Source organism: Crinia signifera, chromosome 2, assembly GCF_055691185.1.
Source record: "Crinia signifera chromosome 2, ASM5569118v1, whole genome shotgun sequence".
Taxonomy (NCBI): Eukaryota; Metazoa; Chordata; class Amphibia; order Anura; family Myobatrachidae; genus Crinia; species Crinia signifera.
This window is the reverse complement of record NC_139218.1, coordinates 244,215,910-244,237,372: the sequence shown is the minus strand read 5'-3', so window position 1 is coordinate 244,237,372 and position 21,463 is coordinate 244,215,910. Positions and strand designations below refer to the sequence as shown.

Below are 21,463 nucleotides of genomic sequence, written 5' to 3'. Positions count from 1 at the left end.
GGCCATGTGATGTGATTTCCCAATGTAAATTATTCACTGCTCTCTCTGCCCCGGGCCATCGCATCGCATTGCATCTGCCGCAAAATCGCATGCAATTTTATAGGGTGTGCGATACCATGACATTAGGTTGGCGGAACGGCGGCGTGGAGTTGATTTTATATAGTGTGGCGAGCGCAGCGAATTTCTTTAGATGTATTCCGCGTGCACTCGCCACGCTTCGGGCTCGGTGGCTTGCCATACTATATAAAATCAACTCCACGCCGACATGGATAGTGGGGTAATGAAAAAGTCGGAGGACGCGTTTCGCCACTCTTCGGGGTTGCGTGGATAGTGGGGGGGTGAGTTAAACCTATTTTTGGGACATACAATCATATTATTGTATACCTAATGTCATGAGCATAGAAAAAAATGACATAAAAAAAAAAAAAAAAAAAAAAAAAATCGCATTGCATGCCGTTATAATGGTCCATGCGATGCGTTTTCCCTACGGTGCTGTACGTAGGAAATCTGGGCGCGGTGCTAGGAAACAAGTACCCACAAACGTATGCACTACATGGATATATACCTACCCATTATGTGGAAGCGTCTCCTCATCTGCATTGGAAAGTGGGATCGTTTTTTCTGGTGCCAAATTATCCTGTAGGCTATATATTCTATTAAAAAAAAAAAGTAGAAGAATGTAAGAACAAAATATGATAACATGTTACAGGGTCATAGGGTCAACATTAAGAAGGTCAACTTAAGTTTTTCACGGTTTTTGGTGTCTACTTACATCAACATGGACACTATACAAGTGTACCGCTGCTCGGCATGCTTTAGGCACAGTGCCTCACTACCCTATTATAGTCTCCCTCTATGACTACTTGGATAGTATAGTATAAAAAAAAAAAAACCCCTATTGGTCATGTGTTGACCAATAGTGGCCGACCTACCAACCACATCCCACATTACAGACCCCTTTATTTATATTAATTGTGCAGTAAATGCCTCATGGGCAGGATCCTCATTATTAGCTTACTAAATATTGGCACTCAAATTACAAGTGCCTGCATTTACACATCATTGCGCATGGGGCACACTTGACGTGACTAGAACACTTGACGGCAAATCTGAGTAAGGCTACACCTGTATGTAAATAGAAGAGTAAGAAGTGTTGCATTATTTTACCTTATCATATTATCAGAAGTTAGCAAAATTACATAAGGTTCTTTATTTTCACTTGGGTACCATGTTGCCTGTTTTAGAACTAAAGATGTGGAGCTAGTAAACAGTCTTTCAGCGATAGGAATAGTTCTGCAAAGAAAAGAAAGGATGAAAATGGTCTTAAAATAAAGAATCAGACACTTTTTCATTGTTGCTTACAATCTGAAGCTGAGACATGTTTAGTTTGACAGCGGCAGTTACGTAGTGCTGTAATGAGAATACAATACAGCACTATGCTGCCTACGTAAACTACGTAAGTGCTTCTGGAGCCATTAAACTACACAATGGTTAATATCCCACTATCCAGGTCGGCATGGAGTTAATTTTCTAAAGTGTGGCAAGCGCAGCGAGCCACCGAACCCTGCGAGGGGACGTGGATACGCGTCCGCTCGCCACACTTATAAAGTCTACTCCACGCCGACGTGGATTCTGGGGGTATGACGTGTATATTGGAGATATGACGTGGATAGTGGGGAAAATGTGTGTGTTGTGTTTTATACTTACCCTCCTCCGGCCCGGCCACTGCATCCATCAAGTCCACCGATGGGCAGCGTTCAGTCCCCCTCCTCCGGCAGTCACTCCCCTGCACCAGCGTTCAGTCCCCCTCCTCCGGCAATGGCAGCGGACAATGTACGCAATTAGCGTAGTGCCGCTGGGGGTGCGGGGAAACCATGTGATGCTCCCCCAGGGGCAATACGCTGAAAGCCGCCGGGGAGTGACCGTCGCCTGCGGGAATCGCCGACTGGAGGACGGTAAGTATAAAACAAAGCACCCTGCTCCCTCTGTTCCCAGTGTAGTTTCACAGCGGCGGCTACACTGACAACGTAGCTTAGCCTACGTTGAAAACGTAGCGTAGAGCTGCTGCCGTGAAACTAAACAAGTACCAAAAAAAGCAGTAACCCATGTAAAGAACCGATGCAAACATATATAGATGTATACCTCTCTGTTGAAAACTGTCAATGTAGCTGTACAGTGCATCCCTACATGCTAGTACAGTATAGTTACCATCTTGGCTTTACCATGATGTTCAAAGTTGGAAAGCCAAGATGGTTACAATGCTTTTACACCCCTATACTAGCATGTTGCCACTTTTAGCTTTCCACATTGAATGCATGTCGAAATGCATACTATTTCAAGGACCAAGTTCGGCTGAGTGTCTTGATGATGCATAAAGATCAGGTATATGGGTGTTTTGTGAAAGCCGCAGGAGGAATAACAACTATTCTCATTAAAAAGTTTGTTTGCTTTAGGAACAAAACAAAAATAGCTAGACTATTACTTTTATATTAAAAGTAGAAATACTACATAATTACATACACTAATTAGCATTTCTAGGATGATTATACCCCTTGAGAGATCAGATACAAAATAGCCATATTTATACCAGTGGATAATACCTGCAGTTTACAGTCTTCTCACCGCCTTCAAATTCAGAGTTTTTCCCCCAGCGCTTAGGAACCTCCAGAATCATCAGGCCTCTACTACCTATCAGCGCAATATGATGCTCAGTAGGGCTAACAAGGACTTGGGTAACCTCAAAGAGTGGAGGATTAATGCACAAGAGTCTCTGGCAAAAGAATAAGGATAATGTTCTTTAGTGATTGAGGATATAAATTTGATCACAATATATATCACAACCTGTACAAAACAAATACTTAAACATAACATTACATAGGCTGTGGCCGAATAGGCTGTGTACATGGTTTAGCTGTGTACATAATAGTTTTGAAGTGCATCATTTTTAAAGTGCGGCATAATTTAAATATAACTGTGGCGTTATACTGGCGTTCAGCTTATCCTGAATGAACTGACTTCTCTTCTCATCTCTTTTCATCAAGGTAACCAGCATTCTACATACTTGGTCTGGCTGGGCTGCAGATGATTCTACCCTCTGTCCTAGATTGATTTGATATTGTCATAGGTAACCAGCTTTCTACATACTTGGTCTGGCTGGGCTGCAGATTATTACACCTCAGGTGCTGGATGTATTTAAATGCTTTGGTAATTGATCATTCTGCACACTGCTTTAGATATCAGAAATGTGTTTTTGACAAACTTAATTTTGCAAGTTAAAAAGCAAATCTCTGTTGCCTATGTGAAGGGAGGAATACCTTATAACTCTTAATGACACATGCTATCTTGGAATGCATGGATGTTTATGTAAGCCCCTTTTATTACCATTCATTGTAGTAGGGGGGTTGGGATTGGGTGGGGAAAGTCCAATTAATGAGTGTAGATGCATTTAAAGATCATTACATAGGCTGTGTGCATGGTTTAGCTGTGTGCATAATAGTTTTGAAGTGCATCATTTTTAAAGTGCGGCATAATTTAAATATAATTGTGGCGTTATACTGGCGTTACACTGAAGTGAAACAGAGGGACAGAAGCAACAAGTGAGAAAACCAAAGACTGCTTTGAGTGAGTTCAATTTATTCTCACAACATACTACTCCTGGCTACTTAATCTGGCTATTCAACCATAATATCATCATTTTTACATCTGCAAACAACTTTTACTATCACTGTTAATGCTTGTATATTCAGTTTTGAAGATGCCCTGCTGTACCACTAATGACTTCACCTGTCCTGCTCTTCCATTGATTTTAGGTGTCCCCCAAAATTGTATTCTTGGCTCTCTTCTTCTCTATACGTCCTCTCTGGGTGAGCATATTTGCTCACTCGACTTCCACTATCACATCTATGCTGATAACACTGAAATCTACCACTCCTTTCCTGATCTCTCTCCCTCTATTCTCACTCATATCTCCAATTGTATCTCTGCGGTCTACTCTTGGATGACCCAGCTCTTTTTTAGACTTAAAATATCAAGGACTAAGCTGACCTCTTCCCACCCTCCTGCATAAAACCCGACCATCTCTCATCCTAACCTACTGTTTATGCTCACCTCTTTCCCTTCTGTGTCACCCCTGTCTGTCTAACCCTCCCTTTTTAGAATGTAAACTCTCACAAGCAGGGCCCTCTCTCCTCATGTGCCTTTCTTAGAATATATAAACCTCTGCCACCCTGATGCTTGCTTCAGTGTCCTGTCCACTGATGCAACTATCCGTGTTAACGATGTACTTGTCCTAAACGGTCTTGTGCTGTAATTCGTTATGTGTTTTTGCTCATAACTATGCTCTGTAAAGCGCTGCGGAATATGTATGCGCTATATAAGAAACTGTTAATAAATAAATAAATAATAAATAACATAATAAACTGAAGAAAATGACATGTATTATAGTCACTGCCTTGATGGAATTCTCATGAATAAAGACAGCAGGTTAGCTACCACTTTTACATTGCATCACAGTGTAAATGCCAACACCCCTTTTTGGAAAAAGTAGTTACAGCGTGATAAAAATACCAAACAGTAAGCAACATATTACAATTAGATATCATTAAATGCCAGGCTGGAGGAGGGGGTGGGTGGCACAGTATGGCGCCAGGCTGAGGGGGTGGGCGCACAGTACGGCGCCAGGCTGAGGGGGTGGGCGCACAGTACGGCGCCAGGCTGAGGGGGTGGGCGCACAGTACGGCGCCAGGCTGAGGGGATGGGCGCACAGTACGGCGCCAGGCTGAGGGGGTGGGCGCACAGTACGGCGCCAGGCTGAGGGGGTGGGCGCACAGTACGGCGCCAGGCTGATGGGGTGGGCGCACAGTACGGCGCCAGGCTGTTGGGGTGGGCGCACAGTACGGCGCCAGGCTGATGGGGTGGGCGCACAGTACGACGCCAGGCTGATGGGGTGGGCGCACAGTACGACGCCAGGCTGATGGGGTGGGCGCACAGTACGACGCCAGGCTGATGGGGTGGACGCACAGTACGACGCCAGGCTGATGGGGTGGGTAGTGTACATAGTATGACGCCAGGCTGATGGGGTGGGTACATAGTATGACTCCAGGCTAAGGGTGGGCGCAGGGTATACTAGGGGCTAGGGTGCACAGTATAGTTCAGGCTAGCAAGAGGGCAAGATCGCTGGTATTATGGTCAGAGGAGACCTCACCTGCTCTGTGTCCGAGCTCGTGATGATGAGCCTTATGATGAGGAAGCCGCAAGCCTCCGGATCCCAGACCAACAGATCGCCGTCCATGCTGCATATCAGGTTCCTCAGCTGCCCCCGGTCCCCCGCCTCAGGCTCCTCAGCCCGGGGCTGGGAGAAGAGCGGGTGCTCTCTGAGGGCGCTCTGCCATCTGTCTCCTCCGGTCCTGCCGACAACCGCCATCTATCTCCACCACCGCCACTTCCTACGACGTCGCTAACAATGATGTCAATTTCCCGCGCCCACCAATCCCAGCGCTGCCAGGCTGCTGTCCGTCACTGTCTGTGCCTGACTTGCAGAGATAAAGGGAGCCCCCTACTGGTGACTAACTGCAGTGCTTCTCCTGTGTCCTCCTGACATGTTTCTACGACTGTTCGATCGATGAGCGGTGAGCGCTCCACGGCGGGCGCCGCTACTCCCCCTTCTCAGCTAGTTCAGCAGCAGTTCAGCAGATGTGTTGTGTTGTAATTTTTATGTTGCCCGTTTCACATAATTGAAGTAACTTCTAACTCAAAGGAAAATGGTATGGTTCCGTCACGTGAGAAACACTTCACACAAATTACGGGGAGAGAGTTCCTCTCCCCAGCAGTGGTCTGTACACATGTGCAGTCAGTAGACCCCACATGAGCTGTACTCTGCAGAGGTCCCCCAAGAGGAGTGAAATAGGATGGACACTTTCATTTTTTTTTTTTTACCACCCAGAGGTTACTAGTCTATCTGTGCTAAGTACCTGATTCAGACCCAATCGCTGGCCTGTGAATTCGCTGCCTGTGCAATTATCGAATGCATGCATGCAGTGCGTATGCGCAGGGTCACTCTGTGAACAAATCCAGCAATGGAGATTGTCAGCCGGTGGCTGTTTGTGGTCGGCACTCTGGCATTTTCAAAGAGTGCCCCAAACAGTTTTCCACCTTATGTGCTGGATGTATTTTTTTTTTTTAATTACTCAGATAATTGTTCATTCTGCACACTGCTTTAGACTGCTTTAGGGGTCTGGCCGCCCTTAGGCACAATATATTTGGCCGCCCCCTGGAACTGTCTCCACCCCTGCATGCCTATTTTATACACAGCAATCAATAGGCTGTGTGTATTCCAATAGGTGCCGTATGGCAGTGGCTCATCTCAGCTCAGCCTGATAAATGGACGGGGCAGCATAGATAAAGGGAAGGGTGGGGGGCAAAGATAGAGTGACAGGGAAGACAGACTGACAAACGGACTGAGGGGTGCTCACCATCACCGGGTCTTCAGACCGCTACAGCTGACTACATCCCCCCCCCCATGGTACGGCTCCTCATCCTTTCATCCGACCTCCCCCTGCCCCCTGCACCGTCTCCAACATCGGCGGCTGCTGGGAAGGGCGCATTTGATTTAATTACACACCCTATAGCAGGGGTCTTCAACCCATGGCCACGAGTGGCCCGCGGAGCTGATCTCAGTGGCCCCCTGCCCGCCAGCCCGCCATGCACAGGATTTTTTTTTTTTAAAGTAAAAGAAAACGCTGCCGAGGGAGGCAGCGTAATCGAGTCCCCCCGGGTGCCGCCTACCCGATTTCCATTGGCTGCAGGCAGGGCAGAGGAGTGGATCCAGCGCGGCTGAGGGAGGAGGAGGCACGTCTGGTCACAAGCTGGGGAGTTGGGACCCGGCGAAGCTGCGGGAGGAGGAGACGCAGCTGGCGGGAGCAGGGGACCCGGTGCTGGAACTGCAGGAGGTTGAGGCACAGCTGGCGGAGGGGACCCGGCGAAACTGCAGGAGGAGGCATGGATGGTGGAAGCAGGTGACCCGGCAAAGCTGCAGGATGAGGAGGTACAGCTGGTGGGAGCAGGGGACCTGGCAATGCTGCAGGCATTACTGGGGGCATTGTGTGTGGGGCATTACTGGGGCCATTGTGTGTAAGGGGCACTGCTGGGGCATTGTGTGTGAGGGGCACTGCTGGGGCATTGTGTGTGAGGGGCAATTCTGGGGCATTGTGTGTGAGGGGCACTGCTGGGGCATTGTGTGTGAGGGGCACTGCTAGGGCATTGTGTGTTAGGGGCATTGCTGGGGCATTGTGAGGGGCACTGCTGGGGCATTGTGTGTGAGGGGCACTGCTGGGGCATTGTGTGTGAGGGGCGCTGCTGGGGCATTAGGTGAGGGGCACTGCTGGGGCATCATATGTATAAGCAGGAGTACTGCTGGCATTATGGTCTGTGGCATAATGGGCATCAGTGTGGGGCATAATGTGCAATGGGCATAATTTTTGTGTGGATTAATGTGTAATGGGCATCACGGTGTGCGGCATAATGTGTAATGTTTATTATGGATAAACAGTGTAACAGTGTATATTGATTTAAGTAGCCTTTCATTGTTTGGGTTCGATCTGTGAGGCGTACTAGGTCACTGTGTGGGCCTTCATGTTTATATGTCCCTGTGCAGCCTTCAGTCAACTTAAGCGTGTGAGGACAACGACCATTCCTGCGGTAACCAATGTCTGGTCATGCAGGTTGCAAAAGAGGTGTCAGGTAATTGTTTTCCTGCTAGTTAACACTCGTTATAATTAGACCACACCCCTTATAATTAGGCCCCACCCCTTTTTTGGGAGCGCGTGCAATTTATTCAATATCAAATTATATATGGGGGGGGGGGCCCACAAATTTTACTGTTTGCACTGGAACCCAAATTGGCTGCTGATAACTATTTGGGTATGTGTGTGTGTGTGGGGGGGGGGGGGGTTATGTGCTGAGTATGGGCGGCTGTGCCAACTATCTATGAAGGACTGTGCTGACGTTATAGGGGAGCTGTGATTCTATGAGGCTGTCCGAAATACCGCAGTAGAGTATAGTGGCCCTCGGGCTTCACTGGATTTTTTTAGGTTGCCCACGCTGTCTTAAAGGTTGAAGACCCCTGCCTTATAGTGTATCCAAAACCACCATGCTGTACAATAACCTTATGCGGGAGAACTGCACCGTGGATTTAATGTCGCAGCCCCAACGCCGGATTGGTGGTTCGGGAAAAATAGTTGAGGTGGACGACAGTCTGTTTGTACAGAGAAAAAGTAATGTTGGACACATGTTGCCTCAATAGTGGTTGTTTGGAGGCATATCCAGAGACTCCGGTGTTTTATAACGCCTGTGGATAGACGTGATGCCAGCACCCTGATGTCCGCCATCAACAAGTATATAGAACCGAGGACGACTATATACTCTGATTGCTGGCATGCATATAACACTCAACAGCTGGGGCAGGCAGAGTACCACCATGCACGGGTAAACCACCACTATAATTTTGTTGATCTGGAGACTGGGGTTCATACCCAAAACATCGAACGCCTTTGTGGATCTTGTAAGTGGCGTAACAAAAGGCAAAGGGGCACTGCACGCCAAAATCTGGACTCCTATCTCCAGGAATTCATTTGGCACAAAGCTGTCGGTGTAAAAAATGCTTTCCAGCAGATTCTATATGCCCTAACTCTGCTCCCAAAGGCTGACAAAGCAGACGACACAAATGCAGACACAACTGCATCAACTTCAGCTGCAGTTTCCGTGAATACAGAAACTGAAGAATAACTGTTTTATTATTTTCTTTGTCTTGTTATTTCAAATTATTGTACTTTGTTAAGTGTTTTTTTTTCTTCTTTATGATTCACTAAAATCCAGTTACCTGTTAACACATGTCGTCATTACTATCCCAGTTGTATGATATGGCAGGTGTGAATGTGTTCCTGAAACACCCCCACTATCCACGCCTGCCCGAAGCATGGCGAGTGCACGCATTCAGCGTCCCCCCAGACCTGTTCATACCCCCACTATCCACGTTGCCGTGGAGTTGATTTTATAAAGTGTGGCAAGTGCAGCGAGCCGCCGAGCCCGAAGCATGGTGAGCGAACGAGGGGACGGTGATTACTCTACATGTATTCAGCGTCCGCTCGCCACGCTTCAGGCTCGGTGGCTCACTGTGCTCGCCACATTTTATAAAATAAACTCCACGCCAATGTGGATAGTGGTGGTATGAACAGGTCGGGGGGGCGCGTAACGTGTGCGCTCGCCACACTTCGGGCTGGCGTGGATTGTGGGAGTTTGAAAAGGAGGCATTTGCCAGTATGTAACATGGAGCACTGGCAAATGCCTCCTTTATTGTGCACAAGATGCATTTGCACCCGCATACCCCCTTTGTGCATGAGATGCACGTGCTACCGAACCCCCTAACCCCGTCTCCCTGAAGCGGACATGAGCAGGGTTGCACCTGCGTCTCAGACAGCTGGAGCGCCTCTCTGCCGGCGCTCGCATGATCCCCTCTTCGCTGGCGCAGGGGATCTGGTGGTCACCGGCGATGTGTGAGAGGCGCTCACTAGGCTTGCCATGAACACCGGGGACAGAGCCATGGATGCTGGGGACAGACTCGGGCTGCCGCGGAGTCACTATGCTAAGTACGCTAAGCAGCCATTGGGCTACGCTGACAGCTGAAAAGGTAGCGAAGCCGGGCGCCATGCTATTACACAAGTACCGACTAGTCAAGATCTGATCGAGTGCCGAGCAGCCTATAAGCAACCCGAGCCAAGACCCAGCTGAGCTGGATCGCCCCTGCAGCATTCCTACTACTGGCTGTCAGCAGGGGCGGGTCCAGAAGAAAATGACAAGGGTGCACCATTAACCCCTTCCCGACACATGACGTATATATACGTCATGTGTCGGTTGCGGGGGAATCAAGCCAGCTCACGGAGTGAGCTGGCTTGAAAGAGAGCAGGTAATGGCTGTATATTACAGCCAGGTACCTGCTCTCACGGCCACGAGCGGCGAGTTCGCTGATCGTGGCCGTTTAACCCTTTAAGCACCGCGGGCAAAGCGCCCGCAGTGCTTAAATAGCTGATCGGAGGGGGGGCGCCCCCCTCCGGCGCCGATCGGGGCCCCCCCGCGGCGAGATCGGAGGGTGCCGATCGGTTGCCATGGCAGCCAGGGGTCTAATGTAGACCCCTGTGCTGGCCATGTCAGCATACCTATTACATCCTGCCTGAGGCAGGATGTAATAGGAAGTGCTGAAAATCACTATGTTCAGCCATAGAGCTCTATGGCTGAACCTAGTACAGGCGATCGCGCCCCCTAGTGGTCAAGTACACTAGGGGGCCTTGTAGTAAAAGTAAAAAAAAAAAAAAAAAAAAAAAATATTAAAAGTTCAAATCACCCCCCTTTCCCCATTTCACAAATAAAAATAAATAAAAAATAAAAAAAATACACATATTTGGTATCGCCGCGTTCCTAAAAGTCCGATCTATTAAAATATAACATTAGTTATCCCGCACGGTTAAAGGCGTAAACGGAAAATAATTCCCAACGCCAAAACTACGTTTTTTGGTCGCATCGCCTACCCAAAAAAATGTAACTAAAAGAGATCAGAAAGTCGCACATATCCCATAATGGTATTAATTAAAAAGTACACTTCAGCCCGCAAAAAATGAGCCCTCACCCAGGTCCGTAGGTGGAAAAATAAAAAAGTTATAAGCCGCAGAACATGGCGACACGACGCAAATTAGAAAAACCGTAAAATTTTCTATTTTTTTTTTTTAGTGCTAAAACGTAACGAAAACTATATAAGTTTGGTATCACCAGAATCGTAACGACCCATAGAATAAAGATAACCCATCATTTTAAACGAACTATGAACTCCAAAAAACCCGTAACCAGCGCAAAATTGTGGAATGGCGTTTTTTTTTTTTTTTACCCCACATTGAATTATTTCCTGATTCCCCAGAATATTATACGGTATAGTAAATGGTACCATTAAAAAGTACAACTTGTCCCGCAAAAAAAAAGCCCTCATGTGTCTATATAGCCAGAAAATTAAAAAAGTTACGCTTATTTGAACGCAAGGAGGAAAAAAAAAAAAATTAACAAAAAAGGCCTCGTCGGGAAGGGGTTAAAGGTGAAGGGTGGTGTTTATTGGAGAGAGGTAAATTTGCGTGCACCTTCTGCACACACACTTCTGCAAAAGTCGCTGGCCCCAACTCCTTCCCATATGCACATAAATATTTAATAATGTTCCATATACTTATTAAATATTTTTGTGCAATATCTATCGAGAAAGACAGTGTTTATACCTTTACACACCCCTTATATGCTTCATGCCTATCACCCCGTCCCTATACATAAATGTCTATTAATCCACCTCACATCTTTTATAAATTAAATACCTAAAGACCCAATCACCGCATTTGCATTGATGTCCAGCAGGTGTGATGAACATGCCCAGTAGCATGTTCATCACACCTGCTGGACATCAATGCAAATTAATGAGGTGACTTATTTATATATATATGGGCTTCAGAATGATTAATTTCCCCCACACACACAGCAGAAAAAGGGACACTGTGCGCACCTTAGGCGTACTCCAAACATTTACACTGTAATTCCACACACCATAATGCCCATTACTCATAATGCCACACACCATAATGCCCATTACACATAATGCCACACACCATAATGCCCATTACACATAATGCCACACACGGTAATGCCCATTACACATAATGCCACACACCGTAATGCTCCTGCTCATAATGCCACACACCATAATGCCCCCTGTCACTGCCGCTGCCTACTCCTGTCCAGGGCCAGACGCCTGTGCTGTGATGAGTGACAGGCACCAGGAATGGCGCATGCGGCCAACTTCTATGGGCTGCTTGGGCAACAGCCCATAGAAGCAATCTTGGTCCTGGCGCCTGTACAATGCAAGTTATAGGCACCGGGACCAGCGCGTGCGCAGTATCTATATAGGTACTGCGCATGCGCATCTCCCGTTTTTGCATGGCAGCCCATACAAAGGTGTCCCGGAGGGAGGGAACAACTCCCAATGGAACTGCTTTTGTGACTGCCGCCAAGTAAGTCTACTGTGGCATCTCTAGGGATGGCCATCGATGATTCTAAATCATCGATGGTTCATGGCCGATGTCGAATACTTTTGCTATCGATGGGGGAGTACCAGATGATTTCCCTCCATCGATGGAATAGCAAAACAATGTTTTTCTTTTTTTTTTCTTTCAAAGTGCTGGGACACGGAGCATAGCTCCGCCCCCCAACACCCGTGAAGCCCCGCTCCCGTGTTTTGATTGGCCCACAGGCCAATCAACCAAACACAATGGATGACCATCGATATGTAAAAATATTGATGGTCATCCATTGCATAGTTATGCACTATCGATGGTCAGTTGCCGAATTGCCATCGATGAAAACCATCGATGGCAATGGCAACGATGGCCATCTCTAGGCATCTCCGCACGGCATACACATCCACATCTTATTTATTTAATTTTGCTCTATAACAGTTTCACTGTCAGTGTCACTTTTTCTTTTTGTAGTGTGTCACATTTTTGTATGCTAATGTAGGCATGACCCTTATGGGCTTCCCTGCTCCCCACGTCCCAAAGCTCTCTCATTTGTGAAGATCTGAGGCCCTCAATTCCCATGGGTCCCTTTCGGTCAACCCTGGGATAGTTGGAGCTATCATGAGCCAAAAGGTGGGGGGAAACCCACTGACCCTGGCCCATTCAGGGGCTGAATTACGGGTCTTCCAAACTTCGGAATAAAGGAGAATAAATAAAGGAAAATAAAAAGATATATACAGTGAAAGATATTATTAAAAAAGCACTGAAGCCTATTCCTGATTCAAAAATGTAACACACGTAATAACATTGCACATACATTATTAGGTATTATTTAATACAATGCTTTGTTTTTGTAAAAAAAAATTACATCACCATTGGAAAAGTCAACCAAAAGAACATGAGCGCATCTGATTATCGAGTTCCAAACAGTACAGGCACCACTGGCTGACCAGCCTGGGGACACTGGGCAAGAACTTCCCGTTATATTAAAAAGGTAAAAGGCTGACCGGCATTTAGCTCACTCCCACGGTCCCCCCCAGACTTTAACAAATTAACAATGACCTACACCTACAGTTCCATACTGGAATCAAGACAGTATACAGGAGGCAGCAGGACTCGTACTAGTCTCTGGCTGCCTGGCACTTTCGGATACAGCCGGTAGGGGGCAGGTGAGTGATCACGCGGCCAAGGTCATGCAATTGCTCACATTGATTGTACAGGCAGCGAGAACGAACAAACGCTAGAGCTGACAGCTCGTATCATGGTCTCCCAGAAAATGGCAGCCAGTTCAATTAACACTGGCGGGCGTCTCATTCTGTAACCTGCACGCCTCTATTGGATGACCCCCGTGTCTAGCAGCATCCGGTGACACGTTTCCGGCAAGAGGTGAAAGGTTGGAGGTGTCACCGTGCCCTTCTACTCACACACGTGGGTCTCTGCTGCCGCCTCTGCATCACCATGCTCTCCTCGCTGTCCCGCTCTCTTTTCTCTGTCGCCGCCAGGGCTGTGGTGTCACGGCAGCTGCCATTACTGAGCAGCCGGGCTCCGATCAGGCCTCTGTCTCGCCTGCTGTGGGTGAACGGCAGATCCAGCATTGCGCTCCAGTCTGCATTCCTGAGCCCGCACCGGGGCTTCCCGGCCGTGTCGTGCGGCTGCGGTGGGCTACACACGGAAGGTGAGCACATATAGAGGGAAGGACACACTTATTATATGCCACGGGGAAGCACAGCAGCCATCGCCTCTCATCTCCCCCCCGCTCCGTGGTACACGGACTGTGAGAGCCCCCAGCCCTGACTCTCTCCATCCATCCGTGCAGTATACAGTCCTGACCTATCCTCCCACAGCGTAGTGTCTCTAGGTCGAATTAATCCTATTTCCTCCATGCATTAATATTGTAGGACAACTAGTGCAGTGTGATCAGTAATGGCATATCTCCTAATATCGGTTGTGTGTCTGTATGCTGTGTGGGGGCACTAGTATTCCTGACCATGTTTACACGAAATATTTCTATTTGACCTATATAACAGGCATGTCTCCTCCACTCTCCCTACTTTATGTCCTTGACATTTTATTTCTTAATTATCAATTTCTGCTGCCAGTTACTCATTCATGATGACATGCCCAGTTATAACATTAATATTATAAAGCACCAGATCTATTTTCACACCAAAGGAAAATTTGTAATGGTTTGCAAAATGCAATATATTGATTTAAGTCTAACCTTTAATTTGTAGTTGTGGTTGTCAAACCTCTATACATTTGGCCATTTTTGGAAAGGAGATTTAAAAAAAATGGTACTTGTTTCGTAGAACGACGCACACTAAGCTATTTGCTTAGTGGGGTATTCTCCATAGGGAAATCGCATAGCATCGGCCATTTTAGCACCGTGCGATGCGATTTTTTTTTTTTTTTTCATGTAATATTAGGTATACAATAATATGATTGTATGTCATAAATTGAGGTTTTACCCCCTCCCACACTATCCACGCCACCCCGAAGCGTGGCGAGCGCAGCGGTACGCGTCCTATGACTTTTTCATATCCCCACTATCCACGTCGGCGTGGAGTTTATTTTATATAGTGTGGTGAGCGCAGCGAACCCCGCGAGGGGACGCCGAATACATGTAAAGTTATCCGCGGGGCTCGCCACACTATATAAAATCAGCTCCACGCCGACGTGGATAGTGGGGGTATGAAAACGCCGGAGGATGCATTCCGCTGCCCCTCGCTGGGCTCACCACACTTCGGGGTCGCGTGGACAGTGGGGAGGTGCATAAAACATCATTGTATGTCATACAATCATATCATTGTATAGCTAATGCAATGGCATCGCACTCCCTATAAAATCACATGCGATTTTGCGGGAGATGCAATTCCCTGGGGCACACAGAGCACTAAAATGGCCCATGCGATTTCTCTACGTTTGCGTACGTAGAAAATCTGGCCGCTGTTCTAGGAAACAAGTACCAAAAAAAATAATGTGTATATTAATTGGTTTGTGGTGAATTAGTATTTTTGTAAACTGTACCTATGTTTTACAGGTGACAAAGCATTTGCAGAATTTCTCAGTGATGAAATCAAAGAAGAGAAGAAAATTCAGAAATATAAAAGTCTCCCAAAAATGTCTGGTGGGTGGGAATTAGAAGTTCATGGTACAGAAGCTAAACTGACACGCAAAGTTGCTGGGGAAAAGTAAGTGTTGACTAAAGGAACATATAACATTATATAGTGCATGGTATGATATTACTACAGAAACAGAAAATTGCCACAGTCTGTATTAGCCACGAGGCTCATGGCTAATGCAGGGAGCCCGCTGCATCTAGCCACAAGTCTCGCTGCTTCTGCGGCCGCATACGCAGGCCAAATGTGACTTTGGCAAATGAATAGGCTTGAGCTGCTTATATAGGTCAAAATAGTGGAACTAAATACTGTGAACACATAAATAACATGCTATAAAGTAATACGTAAATAACACACATGCCAATTGGGTAAAATCAGTTCAGCACAATATGCTGCCGGACATTACTGCAATGCCTATATATGAGTATATCAAAAACTATGGTTGAATCTTGCATAATCTATTAATGATGGTATGGGTCAACCAATATTAGGTTGACTTGGCTTAGGTCAACACCTAAAATATGTTGACAGCCTGTTTGGAATGTCGGCACAAGCATTAGGTTGACAATGGCTAGGTCAACATGAGTTTTTCATGCTTTTTTTTATCCTTTTGTTGACCGTAGACATGCACACTGTTAGTTTACTTGTCCCCTCGCATGGCTCGCTATACTTGTCATGCTTTGGGCACGGTGCCTTGCTACGCACACTATACTGTTCTCCCTCCATGGCCTACTGGATGTTAGGGCATGAAATACCAGCTGTCTGCTCAAAAAAAGTGAAAAACTCATGCTGACCTTTTGACAACCTAGGCATTGTCGACCTAATGCTACTGTCGACCTTCCAACCCTGTTGACCTAAGCCAGTGATGACTAACCTTGACACTCCAGCTGTTGAACTACACATCCCAGCATGCCCTGCTCCGGTTTTACTATTTGGCCATGCTAAAACTGATAGATGGCATGCTGGGATGTGTAGTTCAACAGCTGGAGTGTCAAGGTTAGCCATCATCTACCTAAGCCCTGTCTACCATCAGAGGTCACCCAATGCATGATAACCTAATGACTGTATACCCCGTAGACCACCTGCTCATCCTCCGTTCTTTCATTCTCCTGGCTAGGAAGTGAACACAGTGCAATAAGGCCGTGGTATTATTATTTATTTTATTTTATGGCAGGTAGGAGCTGATTGGTTGTTTATCACTCTCCATTTTATCACTTTAGAACCTTAGTGCATCTGGCCCTAGGTCTACCGGCAACCACTAAAATCAGTGACTCAAATTAGTATAAGCACACAATATATAAACACAATCATTATTTTAATCACAACGTCTTCACTTTTTCTACATATCTTTTATTTTAATATGAAACTATTTTAATAAATATGATTAATAAAAGTTACATTTTACAATAATACTCAGTTGGACTAGTTATAACACACGGTCCAGAGAGTGCACCCCACCATAATTTCTCTACTTGTTCCCTCCTTTTTTTTTTTGTCCTTTGTAAACATAACCAGAGAAGGGTAGCACCATCCATTGTATAATAACGGGACCGATCAGTATTGTGGGCCAAGTTTGTGCACCCAAACAGGATAAGCGCGAAAATGGATTTGGTGGTGAATGCACTTGAATAGCAAAACCATTAAATTGCTGCCGTTGGCACCTAACAAAAAAAACTATTGAATAACCTCCTGTATCTTCAAGGATCTCTTAGTCTATCTTTCACATTTCGACCTTGTCAAAAAATAGTGAAAGATAGACTTGGTCGACACAAGCATTAGTTCAAAATGGAAAAGGTCAACATGAGTTTTTCACAGTTAAAAAAAAAAAAAAGCGGTTTATTCGTACTTTTCTATCTAAGTGGATGTAGAGTGAGTTTATAAAAGTGTGCCGAGCATAGCGGGCCACGCAGTACACTTATATGGTGTCCATACTGACTTATGACGACCTAGACATCAAAAAAATAAAATGTCCACCCTATGACCCATTCCTCTCTAGAAGAACAAAGATCTACCTCCCCCAAAGGGTTATATGGGGAAGAAGGAGGAGTCTTGTTTTAAGTGCCTTGCTGTCTAGGAAGAAAACCTAACCTTCGATGTATGTCTGATTTAATAATGTATCAAAACAATAATCCTTTTCGTCTATTACAGCACTAAATATGTGACATTTAATTTTTTTCTGTCAGGTTTTGGACTACCAGAAGCCACTCTATATGAATGAGTACCTTTTTGTCTTTTCAGGATCACTGTAACATTTAATACAAACAACAGCATTCCACCAGCCTACGAGGAAGAGTCACAAGAGGGTGAAAAGCGGGAGGATGAGGTAATGTGTCTGGGCTTGATTACAATAATGTCCTTGTTGCCATAATACAACATTTGTATCATTGAGATCCACTTTTATGCCGCTAAAGATTCAAGTCGTTGAACACACAGTGCTCAGCACATGTTAATGAAAAACACACAGTAGCGCCCCCCAGTTTGCCACTCGGTAAGGACCCCACTGCCCCATTCACAGAATGACTCAATAAGGCCTCTTCTCTTCACCATTTTTCGGATATCGTAGCCTCCACTGCTACGATATATGTGAAACAAGTCATTGAAGAGTAGATTGAAAATCTCCTGCGAAAGGACGATGTTTATTTGTAAGCGGAAAAAAAAGGATGATGCCCCACAAAAGACCTTGTCTCGCTATAGACTCCCAGCAGTAAGGTGAAAATAAAAAAAAAGTTTAGACTTTTTGTTTGATAAATATATTTGAAGGATGGCTAACACAAATACATCCACTAATGAATACCAGCCCAGTTTAGTTACATTTGTATGTCTTAAACCGATCTAAAGCATGAGGTTTTTGGAAAATGGAATGCACAAAAAAAAGTGGGTTCTGCATAAATTAATGTTGGAATGTAATGTGAGAAAATGGTTCCATACAGGCCTGAGGGAACAATTGAACAGTGTGCATAGATTAATTACATCTTTTGTATAACCAGCAATTCAAATGTCTGTATACAGTAGCTTGTTTTTTTTTCTAAAGTAATTTGTTTCTGTTTTATTCCCCACTGCAGCCTGAATTAGTTTCCACTCCTAACTTTGTTGTAGAAGTTACAAAACTGGATAACAATGAGACCTTGGTGCTGGACTGCCATTACCCCGAAGAAGAGGTACTGTGCTGTTGGAAGGCAAAGTTTCTGTATACACTTGGAGGGATGAGGCATTCTGAATGCTATATAATGGGAATAGAGCCGTAGCTGACCAATCACAACCCTAGAGTATTAACATGCTGTTTCATATTTCTTGTGACCTGCTCACTGTCATAATGCAGTAATTGTGTAAAAGTATGGTGAAACATAATATTTGATTTGGGTTTGAATATAGTTAAAAACATGAAATACTTTTTGCAGACTAAAATGTATAGTTCTCGCTCACATTTCAGTGTATTCTGATCTGTTGTAGGAAATCACCCTGCAACAGGTTTATTTTTGAATAATTATTCCAGAAGATGGATTAGAAATATGACAGTTTAGGCTTCATACTTTATCTTTACACTCCCTAATGAAGGTTGGACGTGGCGAAGAAGAGGAGGAAAGTGATATTTTCACTATTCGGGAGGTTAGCTTCCAGCCCACTGGAGACACAGACTGGAAAGAGAACAACTACACTCTTGGCACAGATTCCCTTGATTGGGTTGGTACTTTTTTTTTTTGTATTTACCTTTTTTATATAGTTGTCTTTATTCCAAAACCTTCCATTAAACTACATTGATCTCTCCTGCCCCTCTAGCTTTATATCACTATGACAAAGCAAGTATACTGTATGGTGCTTCAGTGTCTGGTGTAATGTGGAGTTATGGTGTTATAGGTATGCTGCATATGTATAATGTGTCCACTGTAGGTGGTGTCGGTTACGTATAGCTCTCATGCTGCAGATATAAGATTGTATGACCTGCAGCATTCTGTCCAGCAGCTCCTGTAGCAGTTTGGATTATACAAAAGAAAATGCTCTGGGCTAGGGAGATTATGTGGAGAGAATTATAGTGTAAAGACAGTTACTAATAGAATGACACTATTAAATGATCCCACCAGTGAGGGATGTGAGAGCCCATTAGGAAAGTGGTCGTTAGTGTTAGCAATCTGAATCACTGCCTACACTTCTAATATGAATTGTAGACAGGCAAGCAGTGGCTGGTCATGCGTATGTATTCCATCTAAGAACTCCACTGGGAACACTATTAACCACTTCAGTGATGTGTTTTTGTTTTTTTTCTGGATCATGGCAAACCTACCAGGGTGGGTTTTTTCCCCCAGAAATACTCGCCACTGAAGGGCAGCTTGTGCCAGCTGCTCTTCTACTGCCTCTGTTGGGTACATTTGGGCAGTGGGCAGGAGGGGGCAGCTGTGCGGGTGGTGCTGCACACCAGGGAATAGTTTTGACAGCAGGCCCAGCTCAGCCTGGAGAATTTCCAGGCATACCACTGAAGAGGTTGTTTGAAAACTAAACTATCGAAGCATTAGCCAAAAAAAGTTTTAAATAGTTGGCATTTTGTTAAATACTCACACCCTTTTAAAGTATGTGTATCCTTTCAGAAGTTATGACATTCAATGCCTATACTTTGTGCAGTAACCAACTACCTGCAGTCGTCTGTTTATTGCTTCGCCTGTGGCAATCCAGTTAACCCTGATAATCTGACTTCTGCTGTGACTTATTGTGGGTTTTGTTTTTGTCTACCTCAAAAGGAGGGCTTTGTCTGTAATAAAAAAAACACAGGTTTAAGGGAACCTCTGTGTTTTTGGAAGAAAATGCGCACCCCCATGTCTCTTTTGGAACCAATTAAATACTCCCTTATTGTTCATTCAAGCCTAAAATGATTAAGAACACTGTAATGAAGATCTGTTTTTGATCTTGCATGTGTATTCCTTTTGGTTAGTGTTTGGTTTCTGTTGTGTCCGTAAAACTGTATCTATCGCTGTTTGTAGCTGCACACTGTGAAATACATGGTGTTTTACTTTATTATTTGGTATATTTTCCATGTTGACTGGTGTTGTGTCTATTTTTTTGCAGGCCCTGTATGACCACCTGATGGACTTTCTAGCTGACCGTGGAATAGATAATACATTTGCTGACGAGCTTGTGGAACTCAGCACTGCTTTGGAACATCAAGAATACATTCACTTTCTAGAAAACCTGAAAAAATTCGTCAAATGCTGAGTTTAGTATTACACAAAGGAATTTTATTTTCCTTGTTCTACTGTACAAGAAAATGTAACTTCCGTGCCATGGTTCTGGAGGATCAGTGACCAATACGGCACTCTTTTCTTGCACAAGCCCAGAAATGACAACTTATAAAATATGGCTAGTTACTACTCATCAGAGCAAATGTCACACACAATATGTACCATTGTCAGTACAGAAATGTTTTATTTAATTTTGCTGTATGTTTTCATATCAACATTCTTCCTGTCCCATTTGTTTGCACCTTTTGTATAAGCCCAATTAAAAAAATCTCAAACAGGTTTTTTTTTTTGTTAACTCTTCATTTGTTGCTTAATATGAAATGAGGCTTATTTTTTATGTGGTTAATGTGAAACCTAAGTGCCAAAACATGCAGTGAGAAGCTAAGCCTCTATATAGATTTTTTTTTCAGATTTGTACATGGTTGTCGTTGGTGTTAATTCGTTTTTGTTTGGTTTGGTAATGCTTATGTTCTCTTGTATTTAAAAAAAAATAATGAACTGAAAAGTAAAGTGACTACCCCAGACTACCAATATTGCATAACAATAAGCTATGAAACTGCCACAGAAAACCTGTGCTAGAACTCCTTGAAGTCAGTCATTCAGAGAAAACTTAATGAGGGATGGATTTCAGAGTAGCACACCACATGATCCTGCCAGTCTATACGCTTCTCTATCCAATTGTAAGCCTAAGTAGTCATAGCAACCCAGACTATGGCAATTCATACTGGTACTGTATATAGAGAGGTGGGCATGGAGCAATCCTATGGATTTAAAGTATTGTAGTGAGAAATCATATTCTGATATCTCCTATTGCTTTGAACAGCATTTGTCTTCTAGGCATTTTTTTGAAGAGGTGGATTCATACTCTCCACAATCAGTTCTCCATGCTCTGTTTGTTGTATCATTTCAGACCAGTGTTAATAGCATCACTTTATGGCAGAAATGTACAGGCCTCACTGACCATTTTCCAAATAGGATGGCCCCCATCCACTAGTGCGAGGTATTGTATGCACTACCCTGCCAA

The 21,463-nt window shown here is 44.8% G+C and overlaps 2 protein-coding genes across 2 annotated transcripts in view; one reads left to right on the top strand and one right to left on the bottom strand.

Moving 5' to 3' along the window:
• Positions 1-5,529, bottom strand: part of NUP88 (nucleoporin 88) — a 31,298-nt gene extending 25,769 nt beyond the window's left edge. Inside the window, exons 1-4 of the mRNA XM_083174163.1 lie at positions 5,204-5,529; positions 2,601-2,770; positions 1,168-1,293; positions 570-653 (exon numbers count right to left, since the gene is read on the bottom strand). Of these exons, the coding sequence (XP_083030289.1) occupies positions 570-653; positions 1,168-1,293; positions 2,601-2,770; positions 5,204-5,422 (599 nt within the window). The 5' untranslated portion in view covers positions 5,423-5,529. The remainder of the gene's footprint in view (positions 1-569; positions 654-1,167; positions 1,294-2,600; positions 2,771-5,203) is intronic.
• Positions 5,530-13,418: 7,889 nt separating this feature from the next.
• Positions 13,419-20,718, top strand: C1QBP (complement C1q binding protein). Its single transcript, XM_083174162.1, has 6 exons — positions 13,419-13,767; positions 15,133-15,283; positions 17,450-17,534; positions 18,274-18,369; positions 18,767-18,892; positions 20,267-20,718. Exons 1-6 carry the CDS (start codon positions 13,551-13,553, stop codon positions 20,411-20,413), a joined length of 822 nt encoding a protein of 273 aa, XP_083030288.1. The 5' UTR covers positions 13,419-13,550; the 3' UTR covers positions 20,414-20,718.
• The last annotated feature ends 745 nt before the right edge of the window (positions 20,719-21,463 follow it).

What these genes read in the sequence shown, in the direction of transcription:
- C1QBP (XM_083174162.1), top strand. Translation starts at nt 13,551, where the DNA reads ATGCTCTCCTCGCTGTCCCGCTCTCTTTTCTCTGTCGCCGCCAGGGCT. An exon ending in CGGTGGGCTACACACGGAAG is followed by an intron (nt 13,768 to 15,132) that starts GTGAGCACATAT and finishes TATGTTTTACAG; the next exon opens with GTGACAAAGCATTTGCAGAA. An exon ending in CGCAAAGTTGCTGGGGAAAA is followed by an intron (nt 15,284 to 17,449) that starts GTAAGTGTTGAC and finishes TTGTCTTTTCAG; the next exon opens with GATCACTGTAACATTTAATA.